Below are 15,414 nucleotides of genomic sequence, written 5' to 3'. Positions count from 1 at the left end.
TGCGCAGCATTTAATATGACGTCCCAACTGTGACTGACTTCCAGCGTCCCTGCATCAGACTTTATGATCCAACCATAAAAATTTATAAAGTCTGTTAATATTTGACTTTTGTTCCGGGTTTTTTGTTCCAAAGTTCAGAGCTGCTGTTCTGTTATCAGTTTTTCTTTAAAGAACACTTCAGGTTAAAGATGAATACAGAGAGTTGAGACTGTTTGTGAATCAACAGACCTTAAAAACCTCCTGCTGTGAGTTACATGTTTGTTCTTCTTCTGGTTGGTTTCCTGGTTGAATCTGCTGATTAATTTCACCGTCATTCATCATCTTGATTCAGATTATTTTCAGTATCTAAAGGTAACGTAGCCAACAGTTTTCACCATGTTTGTGTCTGCGGGTGTTAAAATGATCTGAACAGTAGAGATGGTCGTTATAGTGATGAGTTATGTTGCTTTGTTGACTACACTGGTGGAATGAAATAAGAGTATTTATCAATACTTTTATCGGTTCTTTTTCATTACCAAAGAATTGGCGTTTTTTGAATTATTAAAGAAAGAATAAATTCAGAACAGTCGGCAAAGTCACTATATAAATTCAACAATATCTCACTTTAAAGAAATAAAAAAATGTCAATAAAATAAATAATATTCCTGACATTAAAATACTGCGTGAAGTTTAAAAAGAATGAAGAACACAGACATCAATCAGTATCTTCATCCTGTCCTCCTCCTCCTCCTCCGTCTGCTGCTGGTTGAGAGGAGGGGCTGTTTCAGCCAGTAGCTAAATTTACAGAAATTTAACACATTTTAATACACGATAATAACTAAGCTAAACACAAACACCAACAAATAGAGCAGAGGAGAGGACAGAGAAGCTAGAGCGACCATAAATGACATCAAACCGTGATAGAGACTCAGCATAGATTCCCCGTTTACACAGGAGGCGTTCAGGTACAGTGTTGAGCGTAGATCACCTGTGTTTTCGAAGCACTCAGAGCCCAAAACAAATTTGTATGTGGTTATGCAGGTAAAACCAAAGAAAAAAAGACTTGACAGCACTGTGAAAAAACATAAGAAACCCCTGAAGTCTAATGATGAAATTGTGAAAATGTGTATTCGAATGTAGGACGAAATTGACATTAAAACAGACAAACGCCCCCAAGAACAGCTCAACGTTTATGAATAGAATAAACAAAGTGTGTGAAAGAGGAGGGGTTGTTAATTACGAGCGACATCATCAGAACCACGAATAAAGTACTTAATATGATATGAGATGAAACGCTGATACCAAGTACCTGCAGAAAACTTCTGTTTTAGGAACAGCAAAAAGTCATAAGAATAAGAAGATGTAGTAACACTAGAAATAATTTCCAAAGATTAAAAGTAGGCTAAGTTTTATCCTCACAACTTTTTATTGTAACATTTACTATTGATGTTCCCTTGAGGATGACACTGAACTCAGCAACTCAGTGTGAAGACCTGTCCTAGACTAACAAATGAAGGCAAAATTCAAAAGAAAAAAGTTATATAACACTGCAAGTTCTGGTAAATAACATGGTAATGACTGGAAGTTACACTCCAAACTGTATTATAAAGGGTTACCTGAAGTACTAACATTTTGACCAAAACCTATTTTAATTTAACCTGTTTAAGCCAAAAGAGATCCTCATAAACATGTTTATGACACACACACACACACACACACACGTTGACAGAGTTGTGTGATTTATTGTAGGTGGCAGTACTGGAACTGAAAGTCTTCAACGGAGCAGAGCAGATGGATAAAAACTGATGTCTGACACAGGGTGAGTGTTAATAAACATTCTTATTTTACTATGAAAGTCTCAGTTTCCTCCCTGAGGACTGTAGAGGGGAGAAGAGTTAGAATGAACTTGCGTGGATATAAAGAGAGGAAATAAAACGGGGAGATAATAACTTGTTTGAGTAATTTGTTTCTCTTGAATCTTGCTTTCTAATCTCACGGTCAGTGTTACTGGTTTACCTCTCAGACTGACTGAAGTCCACAAGATGAGTGCTCGTGTGGAGGAAGAGGAGGGCCGAGCAGAGCCTCCAGTATCCAACGTTCTGTCTATGAAGAGTGACCAGTACAATGATCATTTTATGACCTTTGGTAATGAACCTGGATCGTCAAATACAAAGTAAGAGAGCTGCTACCAACTCATTTATATGACTCATTAGTCATGAGGAATCTGTTGTTTTTGTAGAGATTATTAGGTCAGAGTGGTGAGAAGGCCTATTGTATCTGAAGCAATTCTTCTTCTTCTCTGCAATGAATCGCATTTTTGAGGGTTAAAGATGCTCGAAAACTCACAAAACTTTGCATGTGCATCAGAAGTGAGGGGAAATTATATCTTTTATAGTGATTTGGCTCGGGCATTGCCAGTGGGCTCCAAAGCACAATACTTTTATACTCAGAAGTCAAACTTTTTTGGCGTCATTCACCACAACTTTCATAGGAATGAACAGGGCCCTGCCTCCGATGCTGTATCCAGTTCTCTTTATACATCCATACATGAAGCCAAGAAAGTTCAACTTCCAGTTATAAAATTACTCAGATCTTCCGCATCTGTGAGGCCCATAAAGCATGTGCACCAGAGACTTCTGCCGGCCTAGCTAGTTACTTCCAGTTTAGCCTTTTCCCATGATTGTGTGTAGGAAAAATGCTTTTTGCGCCAATGGGCATCACGTGACGGACCTGGAAGTTGTAATTACATGGTTCGGCTGCTATGTCAAATTTGCATCAAATCCCAGTGCTGTTCCTGGAGTCTTGGGGTCAAGGTACTCAAAAATCATTCATCGGTCATCGCTGCTTGCAGCTTTAATTTTAATAACCTCTGCCAATGACATTATTTTTCTATCCCCAGTGGTTGATTTTGTGTTTGTATATTAAAAATTATTCATTCAAATAATTTGTTCCATCTTCCCCTTAGTATCTGTGTTAGCTGTCAGTCATTTAGAAAAGCTGTGATCTAATCTGCGACTTATTATCTGCAGGAGCAGCAATTTGTGTGTTTAGAGCTCCTTCAATAGCTTTGGATCCATGTTCGAACTAGTAAATATTTCAATTTGATATCACAATTGGGCTTAGGTGTGGCAGGTTGGCTCTATAGCATTCCCTAATTACTTTTAGCATTTAAGAGCTGCTAGGGGTGCTTGAAAACTCACAAAACTTTTCACATGCATCAAAAGGGGCAACATTTGATATCTGATATGGATCTTGGGCTTGGGTGTGGCAAAATGGCTCAAGGGCACCCCCTTGAAAATTTCAAATTCAAAGCCCCCACGTTTAAATTTGATGTAGATGTAAGAAACTTGGTAGGCAGATGTAACATCTTCAGATTGAAAAAAAGCCTCTCAGACCCATACCCTAAGTCCAACAGGAAGTAAGCCATTTTGAGTTTACTGTGCCTTTTTTTTTTTTTTTTCAAAGTGAAGCCAATTATAGGTGTTGTATTTTAACAAATTCCTCCCAGAGAATTAACCAGAGTGACTTCAAATTTGGTAGGTGACCTGTAACGACTTTTGTGATGCTAAATTGCGAAGCTTTTGACTTTGAGTTAGTATCTGTGTCAGCTGTCAGTCATTTAGAAAAGCTGTGATCTAATCTGTGACTTATTATCTGCAGGAGCAGCAGTTTGTGTGTTTAGAGCTCCTTCAATAGCTTTGGATCCATGTTTGAACTAGTAAATATTTCAATTTGATATCGCAGTTGGGCTTAGGTGTGGCAGGTTGGCTCTATAACATTCCCTAATTACTTTTAGCATTTAAGAGCTGCTAGGGGTGCTTGAAAACTCACAAAACTTTTCACATGCATCAAAAGGGGCAACATTTGATATCTGATATGGATCTTGGGCTTGGGTGTGGCAAAATGGCTCAAGGGCACCCCCTTGAAAATTTCAAATTCAAAGCCCCCACGTTTAAATTTGATGTAGATGTAAGAAACTTGGTAGGCAGATGTAACATCTTCAGATTGAAAAAAAAAGCCTCTCAGACCCATACCCTAAGTCCAACAGGAAGTCAGCCATTTTGAGTTTACTGTGCCTTTTTTTTTTTTGCAAAGTGAAGCCAATTATAAGTGTTGTATTTTAACAAATTCCTCCCAGAGAATTAACCAGAGCGATTTCAAATTTGGTAGGTGACCTGTAACGACTTTTGTGATGCTAAATTGCGAAGCTTTTGACTTTGAGTTAGTATCTGTGTCAGCTGTCAGTCATTTAGAAAAGCTGTGATCTAATCTGCGACTTATTATCTGCAGGAGCAGCAGTTTGTGTGTTTAGAGCTCCCTCAATGGCTTTGTCATCAGAGAATTTATCAAGGATTGACATGATATGAATAAAAACATCTTGGTGGTGTTACAGAAGTCAGACGGACCACAGACAGAGAGCAGAGTCTCCAGCATGGGACTGTCTGTCTATGAAGAGTGACCGGTCCAACCGTCCTCCTCTGAACTTCGGTAATGAACCTGGACCCTCAGACACAAAGTAAGAGACTGTTTCTGCTGTAAACTGATTGACTAATGGCTAAATGTATTGCTGCATTAATGATCCACTTGTGTAGCACCGCCTACTCCATAGCGCCCTCAAACACAGATCCATGTTGGAATAAATCTGCTTTGATGTTCATGAAATTTGGTGGGATCATTGTCCTCATCATTCAGGACATAATTAAGTTTTTTTTTCTGCCCGGCAGGAAGTCAGCCATTTTGGATTTCTTGCATCAATTTTCAGTTTACAAACACAGGTTTGAGGCCTTCGGTTTGCACAAAAAGTCAAGAAACTTTGGATCCATGTTCGAACTAGTAAATATTTCAGTTTGATATCGCAGTTGGGCTTAGGTGTGGCAGGTTGGCTCTATAGCATTCCCTAAATACTTTTAGCATTTAAGAGCTGCTAGGGGTGCTTGAAAACTCACAAAACTTTTCACATGCATCAAAAGGGGCAACATTTGATATCTGATATGGATCTTGGGCTTGGGTGTGGCAAAATGGCTCAAGGGTGCCCCCTAGAAAATGTTAAAGTCACAACCCCAACCTTTAAATTTGATGTAGATGTAAGAAACTTGGTAGGCAGATGTAGTCCAACAGGAAGTCAGCCACTTTGAATTTACTGTGCCTTTTTTTTTTTTGCAAAGTGAAGCCAATTATAGGTGTTGTATTTTAACAAATTCCTCCCAGAGAATTAACCAGAGCAACTTCAAATTTGGTAAGTGACCTGTAACGACTTTTGTGATGCTAAATTGCGAAGCTTTTGACTTTGAGTTAGTATCTGTGTCAGCTGTCAGTCATTTAGAAAAGCTGTGATCTAATCTGCGACTTATTATCTGCAGGAGCAGCAATTTGTGTGTTTAGAGCTCCTTCAATAGCTTTGGATCCATGTTCGAACTAGTAAATATTTCAATTTGATATCACAATTGGGCTTAGGTGTGGCAGGTTGGCTCTATAGCATTCCCTAATTACTTTTAGCATTTAAGAGCTGCTAGGGGTGCTTGAAAACTCACAAAACTTTTCACATGCATCAAAAGGGGCAACATTTGATATCTGATATGGATCTTGGGCTTGGGTGTGGCAAAATGGCTCAAGGGCACCCCCTTGAAAATTTCAAATTCAAAGCCCCCACGTTTAAATTTGATGTAGATGTAAGAAACTTGGTAGGCAGATGTAACATCTTCAGTTTGAAAAAAAGCCTCTCAGACCCATACCCTAAGTCCAACAGGAAGTAAGCCATTTTGAGTTTACTGTGCCTTTTTTTTTTTTTTTGCAAAGTGAAGCCAATTATAGGTGTTGTATTTTAACAAATTCCTCCCAGAGAATTAACCAGAGTGACTTCAAATTTGGTAGGTGACCTGTAACGACTTTTGTGATGCTAAATTGCGAAGCTTTTGACTTTGAGTTAGTATCTGTGTCAGCTGTCAGTCATTTAGAAAAGCTGTGATCTAATCTGTGACTTATTATCTGCAGGAGCAGCAGTTTGTGTGTTTAGAGCTCCTTCAATAGCTTTGGATCCATGTTTGAACTAGTAAATATTTCAATTTGATATCGCAGTTGGGCTTAGGTGTGGCAGGTTGGCTCTATAACATTCCCTAATTACTTTTAGCATTTAAGAGCTGCTAGGGGTGCTTGAAAACTCACAAAACTTTTCACATGCATCAAAAGGGGCAACATTTGATATCTGATATGGATCTTGGGCTTGGGTGTGGCAAAATGGCTCAAGGGCACCCCCTTGAAAATTTCAAATTCAAAGCCCCCACGTTTAAATTTGATGTAGATGTAAGAAACTTGGTAGGCAGATGTAACATCTTCAGATTGAAAAAAAAAGCCTCTCAGACCCATACCCTAAGTCCAACAGGAAGTCAGCCATTTTGAGTTTACTGTGCCTTTTTTTTTTTTTGCAAAGTGAAGCCAATTATAAGTGTTGTATTTTAACAAATTCCTCCCAGAGAATTAACCAGAGCGATTTCAAATTTGGTAGGTGACCTGTAACGACTTTTGTGATGCTAAATTGCGAAGCTTTTGACTTTGAGTTAGTATCTGTGTCAGCTGTCAGTCATTTAGAAAAGCTGTGATCTAATCTGCGACTTATTATCTGCAGGAGCAGCAGTTTGTGTGTTTAGAGCTCCCTCAATGGCTTTGTCATCAGAGAATTTATCAAGGATTGACATGATATGAATAAAAACATCTTGGTGGTGTTACAGAAGTCAGACGGACCACAGACAGAGAGCAGAGTCTCCAGCATGGGACTGTCTGTCTATGAAGAGTGACCGGTCCAACCGTCCTCCTCTGAACTTCGGTAATGAACCTGGACCCTCAGACACAAAGTAAGAGACTGTTTCTGCTGTAAACTGATTGACTAATGGCTAAATGTATTGCTGCATTAATGATCCACTTGTGTAGCACCGCCTACTCCATAGCGCCCTCAAACACAGATCCATGTTGGAATAAATCTGCTTTGATGTTCATGAAATTTGGTGGGATCATTGTCCTCATCATTCAGGACATAATTAAGTTTTTTTTTCTGCCCGGCAGGAAGTCAGCCATTTTGGATTTCTTGCATCAATTTTCAGTTTACAAACACAGGTTTGAGGCCTTCGGTTTGCACAAAAAGTCAAGAAACTTTGGATCCATGTTCGAACTAGTAAATATTTCAGTTTGATATCGCAGTTGGGCTTAGGTGTGGCAGGTTGGCTCTATAGCATTCCCTAAATACTTTTAGCATTTAAGAGCTGCTAGGGGTGCTTGAAAACTCACAAAACTTTTCACATGCATCAAAAGGGGCAACATTTGATATCTGATATGGATCTTGGGCTTGGGTGTGGCAAAATGGCTCAAGGGTGCCCCCTAGAAAATGTTAAAGTCACAACCCCAACCTTTAAATTTGATGTCGATGTAAGAAACTTGGTAGGCAGATGTAGTCCAACAGGAAGTCAGCCACTTTGAATTTACTGTGCCTTTTTTTTTTTTGCAAAGTGAAGCCAATTATAAGTGTTGTATTTTAACAAATTCCTCCCAGAGAATTAACCAGAGCAACTTCAAATTTGGTAAGTGACCTGTAACGACTTTTGTGATGCTAAATTGCGAAGCTTTTGACTTTGAGTTAGTATCTGTGTCAGCTGTCAGTCATTTAGAAAAGCTGTGATCTAATCTGCGACTTATTATCTGCAGGAGCAGCAGTTTGTGTGTTTAGAGCTCCCTCAATGGCTTTGTCATCAGAGAATTTATCAAGGATTGACATGATATGAATAAAAACATCTTGGTGGTGTTACAGAAGTCAGACGGACCACAGACAGAGAGCAGAGTCTCCAGCATGGGACTGTCTGTCTATGAAGAGTGACCGGTCCAACCGTCCTCCTCTGAACTTCGGTAATGAACCTGGACCCTCAGACACAAAGTAAGAGACTGTTTCTGCTGTAAACTGATTGACTAATGGCTAAATGTATTGCTGCATTAATGATCCACTTGTGTAGCACCGCCTACTCCATAGCGCCCTCAAACACAGATCCATGTTGGAATAAATCTGCTTTGATGTTCATGAAATTTGGTGGGATCATTGTCCTCATCATTCAGGACATAATTAAGTTTTTTTTTCTGCCCGGCAGGAAGTCAGCCATTTTGGATTTCTTGCATCAATTTTCAGTTTACAAACACAGGTTTGAGGCCTTCGGTTTGCACAAAAAGTCAAGAAACTTTGGATCCATGTTCGAACTAGTAAATATTTCAGTTTGATATCGCAGTTGGGCTTAGGTGTGGCAGGTTGGCTCTATAGCATTCCCTAAATACTTTTAGCATTTAAGAGCTGCTAGGGGTGCTTGAAAACTCACAAAACTTTTCACATGCATCAAAAGGGGCAACATTTGATATCTGATATGGATCTTGGGCTTGGGTGTGGCAAAATGGCTCAAGGGTGCCCCCTAGAAAATGTTAAAGTCACAACCCCAACCTTTAAATTTGATGTAGATGTAAGAAACTTGGTAGGCAGATGTAGTCCAACAGGAAGTCAGCCACTTTGAATTTACTGTGCCTTTTTTTTTTTTTGCAAAGTGAAGCCAATTATAGGTGTTGTATTTTAACAAATTCCTCCCAGAGAATTAACCAGAGCAACTTCAAATTTGGTAAGTGACCTGTAACGACTTTTGTGATGCTAAATTGCGAAGCTTTTGACTTTGAGTTAGTATCTGTGTCAGCTGTCAGTCATTTAGAAAAGCTGTGATCTAATCTGCGACTTATTATCTGCAGGAGCAGCAATTTGTGTGTTTAGAGCTCCTTCAATAGCTTTGGATCCATGTTCGAACTAGTAAATATTTCAATTTGATATCACAATTGGGCTTAGGTGTGGCAGGTTGGCTCTATAGCATTCCCTAATTACTTTTAGCATTTAAGAGCTGCTAGGGGTGCTTGAAAACTCACAAAACTTTTCACATGCATCAAAAGGGGCAACATTTGATATCTGATATGGATCTTGGGCTTGGGTGTGGCAAAATGGCTCAAGGGTGCCCCCTAGAAAATGTTAAAGTCACAACCCCAACCTTTAAATTTGATGTAGATGTAAGAAACTTGGTAGGCAGATGTAGTCCAACAGGAAGTCAGCCACTTTGAATTTACTGTGCCTTTTTTTTTTTGCAAAGTGAAGCCAATTATAAGTGTTGTATTTTAACAAATTCCTCCCAGAGAATTAACCAGAGCAACTTCAAGTTTGGTAGGTGACCTGGAACGTCTTTTGTGATGCTAAATTGCGAAGCTTTTGACTTTGAGTTAGTATCTGTGTCAGCTGTCAGTCATTTAGAAAAGCTGTGATCTAATCTGCGACTTATTATCTGCAGGAGCAGCAGTTTGTGTGTTTAGAGCTCCTTCAATGGCTTTGTCATCAGAGAATTTATCAAGGATTCACATGTTATGAATAAAAACATCTTGGTGGTGTTACAGAGGTCAAACAGAGCACAGACAGAGAGCAGAGTCTCCAGCATCAGACTGTCTGTCTATGAAGAGTAACCGGTCCAACCGTCCTCCTCTGAACTTCAGTAATGAACCTGGACCCTCAGACACAAAGTAAGAGACTGTTTCTGCTGTAAACTGACCTGATGGAAGATGATTCAGTGAGGATGAAGACAAGCTGCTCTGCTACAATATTTCTATTCATGATGCAGAAACTACAGATAGTATTTCTATAGCAACCCTCCATGTCAGAATTTACATTTCAAAAAGATATTCATACATCTTTGCCCCAACGTTGAAGTCACTGTCACTGAAAGGATGTGTTTCAAATGTGTGATTCATTTTCTCACGTTTTTACTCAAAGTATGTAATTCAACACACTCAACTCACAATCAAAAAGCCGGGTGCTAAATCCTTAGAATATTGACATTGAATAAAGAAGGGGATTAGGACAGCACACCTAGTCAACTGATTTTAAATTTGACATACAGGTGCCCTTCCTCAGAGTGTATGCTGGCAATCAACACAATCCACAACAGGTGAGCTTATTATAGACATCCACAACTGACACAACAGGTTCATCCAAACAGAGGGAGCTACACATATGAGTCATAACATAATAAACAAAATAAACAAAAAAGCAAAAACGACTTATGGAAATAATCAAATAAAAATCAAATCTCATTCATGTGGCACATCATAGAGAATTATATACAGATCATACAAAAAAATATCTTAAGTTCATAAAAGGAAAATGAAATCTCCTATTCAGTCCATTGAGAGTCGAGGCATTTAGAGAGTGCGTCCGATATGTCTCCTTCTACAGAAGAACTCTGTCGCTGTAGCCACCTCTCCTTGGCATATTCACAATTTCTAAGAGCTTAGAGTTATGACATCTCGTAGAACTCAAATAAACCAAAACAAAACCAAATTCTGTTCAGTTCATGAGAGACAAATAAAAATACTACTACTACTACCAATAATAATAATAATAATAATAAATACATAAATACTAATAAAAAAATGAAGTGAATCAAACAAATAAAATGAATAAAGTAAAATAAAATAAACTGAAATGCAAACACCTCAATCATGTAGCAGATTCTTCACTAGAAAACAGGAAAATGAAATCTGTTCATTCAACCCCTCGAGAATGAGGATATTCGGGGAGTGTATCCAGTACGTCTCCCTCTGTAGAAGGATTCTGTCTCTGCCACCTCTCCATGGCATATTCACAGTTTCAATGCTCATGTAATGTAAGTCTGACAAACTATGGTTATGGCTGTTAAAATGCCTAGCCACAGATGATATATCGTCATGATTGTGGATGGAACACTTATGCTCACAGATCCTGGTTTTGAACTCTCGTTTTGTTTTACCAACGTAATATAAATTTCATGGACATCTTAACAAATAAACAACATATTTGGTATTGCATGTAATCCTGCCTTTAACCTTAATCTCCACACCAGATTTCAGGTGGGTGAAATGATTACCCTGAATCATAGCATAACAGTGTACACAATTATGACAAGGAAAGTTACCACTGGGAATCTGAGACAAAAAGTGCATGTAACTCTCAGGTAAATCAGACTTCACCAAGAGGTCGCGTAAGTTGGAGGACCTCTATAAAAGTATTGATGGAATTTGAAATGCACTCGCAATATGGGGGTCGCTCTCCAAAAATATGCTAATGTTCACTCACTACTTTTTGGAGTGACTTAAAGATAGAACTGAATGTAGACACTGGTGCCAAGCCCCGAGAAGAGATCCTTCCCTTGGTTTAAGTAGCTCTGATCGCTGAACTAGGCGTACCCTCTTAAGATGCTGATCCAATAACGTCTCTCCATAACCCCTACACACTTAAAATTATCACATAAGACTTTAGCATGTGACTCAAAAGAATCGTCCGATTTACAGATGCGTCTCATCCTCAATAATTGACTGTTTTCTTTTTATATACTACCGTGTGTATAGAGGTTCCCACTTTTTTGCCAAAACATCCAAAAAAGAGATACATCCAACATCAAAACACAATGTTAAGTTAATAGATTCCTTCCTTGAGTTCATGTATGCATGGAATTCTTTCAAGTCATTAGCACTACCACTCCAAATGAAAAATTAATCATCTATATATCTCCAATTTTAATTAATTTAGAATGGGGATTATGATTATGAATAAAATCTAACTTAAATTTCCCCTTACACAGACTTGTATAATACGGAGCCACCTGTGAGCCCATAGCTGAGCCCTGATGTTGGAGATAATATTGGTCCTGAAACTTAAAATAATTCTTTGTCAATACTTCCCTGGTTAAAGATAACAAAAACTCCATGGAGGGATCCAATTCAGTTCTAAGATTCAAAAAATAACTCAGAGCTTCCAGGCCGTCCTTGTGAGGTATACTGGGATACAAACTAGAGACAGCCATCTCTTTTTTGGATGTTTTGGTGAAAAAAGTAGTTAGTTAGTTTGTAAGTTAGATTTTATTTATAATCATAATCCCTATTCTAAGTTAATTAAAATGGGAGATATATAAATGATTTATATTTCATTATTTTTCTAATCCCCTTCTTTACTCAAAATATACCTCAGATCTGCTGTTATAAGCTACCAGATGTCCTATTGAATGCATATCATAATAGTGCAACATGTGGTGAAAAGGTTATTTGTAGAAATGCTTTGCTCACCTTGATAATGTGTTTGAGTTTTCTCTTCAGCTAACAGCTTATATAAAATATGGTGAAGAAAATTAAGCTCAAAGGTCCACTTACTAATCTTTTGGAGCTTGCAGTTGAAAGCTCTGAATCATCAGTAAGTGGACCTTACTAGTGCATGTCACACACTGTTACATGCTGTGTGTCTTAGACTGCTGGTCTACCACAAGTTTTAGACCACTTCTAACCTCAGTTCAAACCTAACTAACCCAAAATAAGCTGCCCAAAGGGACTGTAAAGCAGTAAAGGACATAATCAGCTCTCTTTAATGGAAGGCTTTTACAGTGAAGCAGCTGCAGGAAGTGTTGAGTTTGTGTTAACAGCAAACTACAAGCAGATCACTAAATGTTTAGTAAGACAGCCAGATAAGATTGTTTTTAAAGATTGTTTTCAGCAGAGAGACAAATGAATCTCTTTATGTCAGTTTACAAGACTTAAATATGTATTTATGAAAACAGGAGAGTTTGAATAAAATTAACAATTATTGTCAGAGAAGAAGCTACACTTTTACTATTCTCTGTGACTGTCTGAGATTTTAGACAGTGTTTGCCAAATCTTAATATTTTTCAACAACAATCAATGAAGCATATTAGTGATAAAGAAATGTCTTTACAGAGAGAAGAAGAAGAAGAGGAGTGGTGTTTCTGTGGAGGAGCAGCTGTCCTGCTGTTCTTTGTGTCAGGAGGACGTCCTGAAGGATCCAGTCTCTACCAGCTGTGGACACTGGTTCTGCAGACAGTGCATCAACTCATACTGGGACCAGTCTGCTTCATCAGGAGACTTCTCATGTCCTCAGTGTGGAAAAATATCCAGAACAAGACCTGGACTGCAGACAGACAGTCAGACCATCACTGTACAAAGTAAGACTGATTGTTTTTGTGTTGATAATAATGAATAATTGTCAGATTGTCTTTGTTTAGTCTCACATGTTTTCTCTGTTTTAGTGAATGTTGCTCTCCAGGAGGTTTTACATGACCATAAGATCAGTCTGAAGAGGAGATGTGAACATGTGACTGAAGGAACTGATGAAGCAGGAAGTGAAACCCTCCTCAACAGCATCTACACTGAGCTCTACATCACAGAGGGACAGAGTGAAGAGGTTAATACCCAACATGAGGTGAGGCAGCTTGAGACAGCTTCCAAGAAGAAGATCCTCCATGACGCTCCAATCAAGTGTCACGACATGTTTAAAGTCTTTACAGCCGAAGAGAAACACAAAAGCTCACCTGACAAAAAGAAAGACATCAGAGTCGTTCTGACGAGCGGCGTCGCTGGTGTCGGAAAAACCTTCTCAGTGAAGAAGTTCACTCTGGATTGGGCAGAGGGCTTGGAAAACCAAGATGTCAGTCTGGTGATTCTGTTTTCATTCAGGGAGCTGAACTTGATCAAAGATGAGCAGTACAGTCTTCTCATGCTGATCCATGTTTTCCATCCAACATTACATAAGGTCACAGCAGAGAAGCTCGCTGTCTGTAAAGTTTTGTTCATCTTTGACGGCCTTGATGAAAGCAGACTTTCATTAGATTTCAAGAACATGAAGGTCGTGTCTGATGTCACACAGAAGTCATCAGTCAACATGCTGTTGACAAACCTCTTCAAGGGGAATCTACTCCCCTCGGCTCTCGTCTGGATAACTTCCCGACCTGCAGCAGCGAATCAGATCCCTCCTACATGTGTTAACAGGGTAACAGAAGTACGAGGCTTCACTGATGCTCAAAAGGAGGAGTACTTCAGGAGGAGATTCAGTGATGAAGATCTGTTCAGCAAAATCATCTCACACATCAAGACATCCAGGAGTCTCCATATCATGTGTCACATCCCAGTCTTCTGCTGGATCACTGCTACAGTTCTGGAGCACATGTTGACTACAGACCAGAGAGGAGAGCTGCCCAAGACCCTGACTGACATGTACTCACACTTCCTGCTGGTTCAGACAAAGAGGAAGAAGCACAAGTATGATAAGGGACATGAGATGAGTCCACAGGAGCTGATGGAGGCTGACAGGGAAGTTCTTCTGAAGCTGGGGAGGCTGGCGTTTGAAGAACTAGAGAAAGGAAACATTGTGTTCTACCAAGAAGACCTGGATCAGTGTGGTCTTGATGTCGCTGAGGCCTCAGTGTACTCAGGATTTTGTACAGAGATCCTCAAAACAGAGAGTGTGATCTTCCAGAAAAGAGTCTACAGCTTTGTTCATCTGAGTGTTCAGGAGTTTCTGGCTGCAGTCTACATGTACCACTGTTACACCAGCAGGAACACAAGGGTACTGAAGGCCTTCCTGGGAAAAAACCCCCACAGTTTCTTATCTAGGCATCACTTCATGAGAGAAGACTACAGTCACTCATCCCTGGATAACTTCCTGATGGGAGCCATGAACAAATCTCTTCAAAGTGAAAATGGCCACCTCGACTTGTTTGTTCGTTTCCTTCATGGCCTCTCAGTGAAGTCCAACCAGAGTCTCTTAGGAGGCCTGCTGGGTCAGACCGAGAACAGTCAAGAAATCATCCAGAGAACCATCAACAACCTGAAGAAGATGAGTACTAATGTCTCTCCTGACAGAGGCATCAATATCTTCCACTGTCTGATGGAGTTGAATGACCGCTCAGTACATCAGGAGATCCAAGAGTTCCTGAAGTCAGAGAACAGATCAGAGAAGAAACTCTCTGAGTTCCACTGCTCAGCTCTGGCCTACATGCTGCAGATGTCAGAGGAGGTTCTGGATGAGTTGGACCTGAAGAAGTACAACACATCAGATGAGGGACGACTGAGACTGATCCCAGCTGTGAGGAACTGCAGAAAGGCTGTGTAAGTCCAGATGTGATCTGATCAACATTATAAATCAGTCACTGCAGAACACACACACACATCTCTCATGTCCAGCTGCTCAGTCTAAAATGTTTTAGATACTTCCTGTTGCCTCTGTACCCAACTCTGAAGAGTCTATTTGGTCTCCAAACGTTGTATTCTTTGTACCTGTAACAAAGATAAACATTTTTAAGGGTGTGTTTTACAGTGTTGATAGTGATTGGGAAACAAAATATCAACATTATAAAGCCAATATTACATCAATCATATCAATATTACAGTAAAGTGTAATGTAAATGTATAGTGCATGCTGTAAAGTGTGAATCACTTTACATTAAAGATGCACTGAAGAGGTATTTCAGGGCCAATGACAACAATTGATAATTATGTTTGTTGTGTCTGATACCAATACGATAACCAATATTATTAATCTTAAAACAATGTAGGTTATTTTTG

The 15,414-nt window shown here is 39.3% G+C and overlaps 1 protein-coding gene across 1 annotated transcript in view; it reads left to right on the top strand.

Annotated features, from left to right (window-relative positions):
• The window catches only part of LOC122976030 (protein NLRC3-like), a 165,428-nt gene extending 150,466 nt beyond the window's left edge, over positions 1 to 14,962 (top strand). The window contains exons 3-10 of the mRNA XM_044344277.1: positions 1,729 to 1,798; positions 2,003 to 2,152; positions 4,373 to 4,495; positions 6,705 to 6,827; positions 7,775 to 7,897; positions 9,430 to 9,552; positions 12,772 to 13,016; positions 13,101 to 14,962. Of these exons, the coding sequence (XP_044200212.1) occupies positions 1,785 to 1,798; positions 2,003 to 2,152; positions 4,373 to 4,495; positions 6,705 to 6,827; positions 7,775 to 7,897; positions 9,430 to 9,552; positions 12,772 to 13,016; positions 13,101 to 14,962 (2,763 nt within the window). The 5' untranslated portion in view covers positions 1,729 to 1,784. The remainder of the gene's footprint in view (positions 1 to 1,728; positions 1,799 to 2,002; positions 2,153 to 4,372; positions 4,496 to 6,704; positions 6,828 to 7,774; positions 7,898 to 9,429; positions 9,553 to 12,771; positions 13,017 to 13,100) is intronic.
• Positions 14,963 to 15,414: the final 452 nt, after the last annotated feature.

This window comes from Thunnus albacares, chromosome 24 (genome assembly GCF_914725855.1).
Source record: "Thunnus albacares chromosome 24, fThuAlb1.1, whole genome shotgun sequence".
Lineage (NCBI taxonomy): Eukaryota > Metazoa > Chordata > Actinopteri > Scombriformes > Scombridae > Thunnus > Thunnus albacares.
Note: the sequence above shows the minus strand (reverse complement) of the source record. Positions and strands in the feature narration are given on the sequence as shown.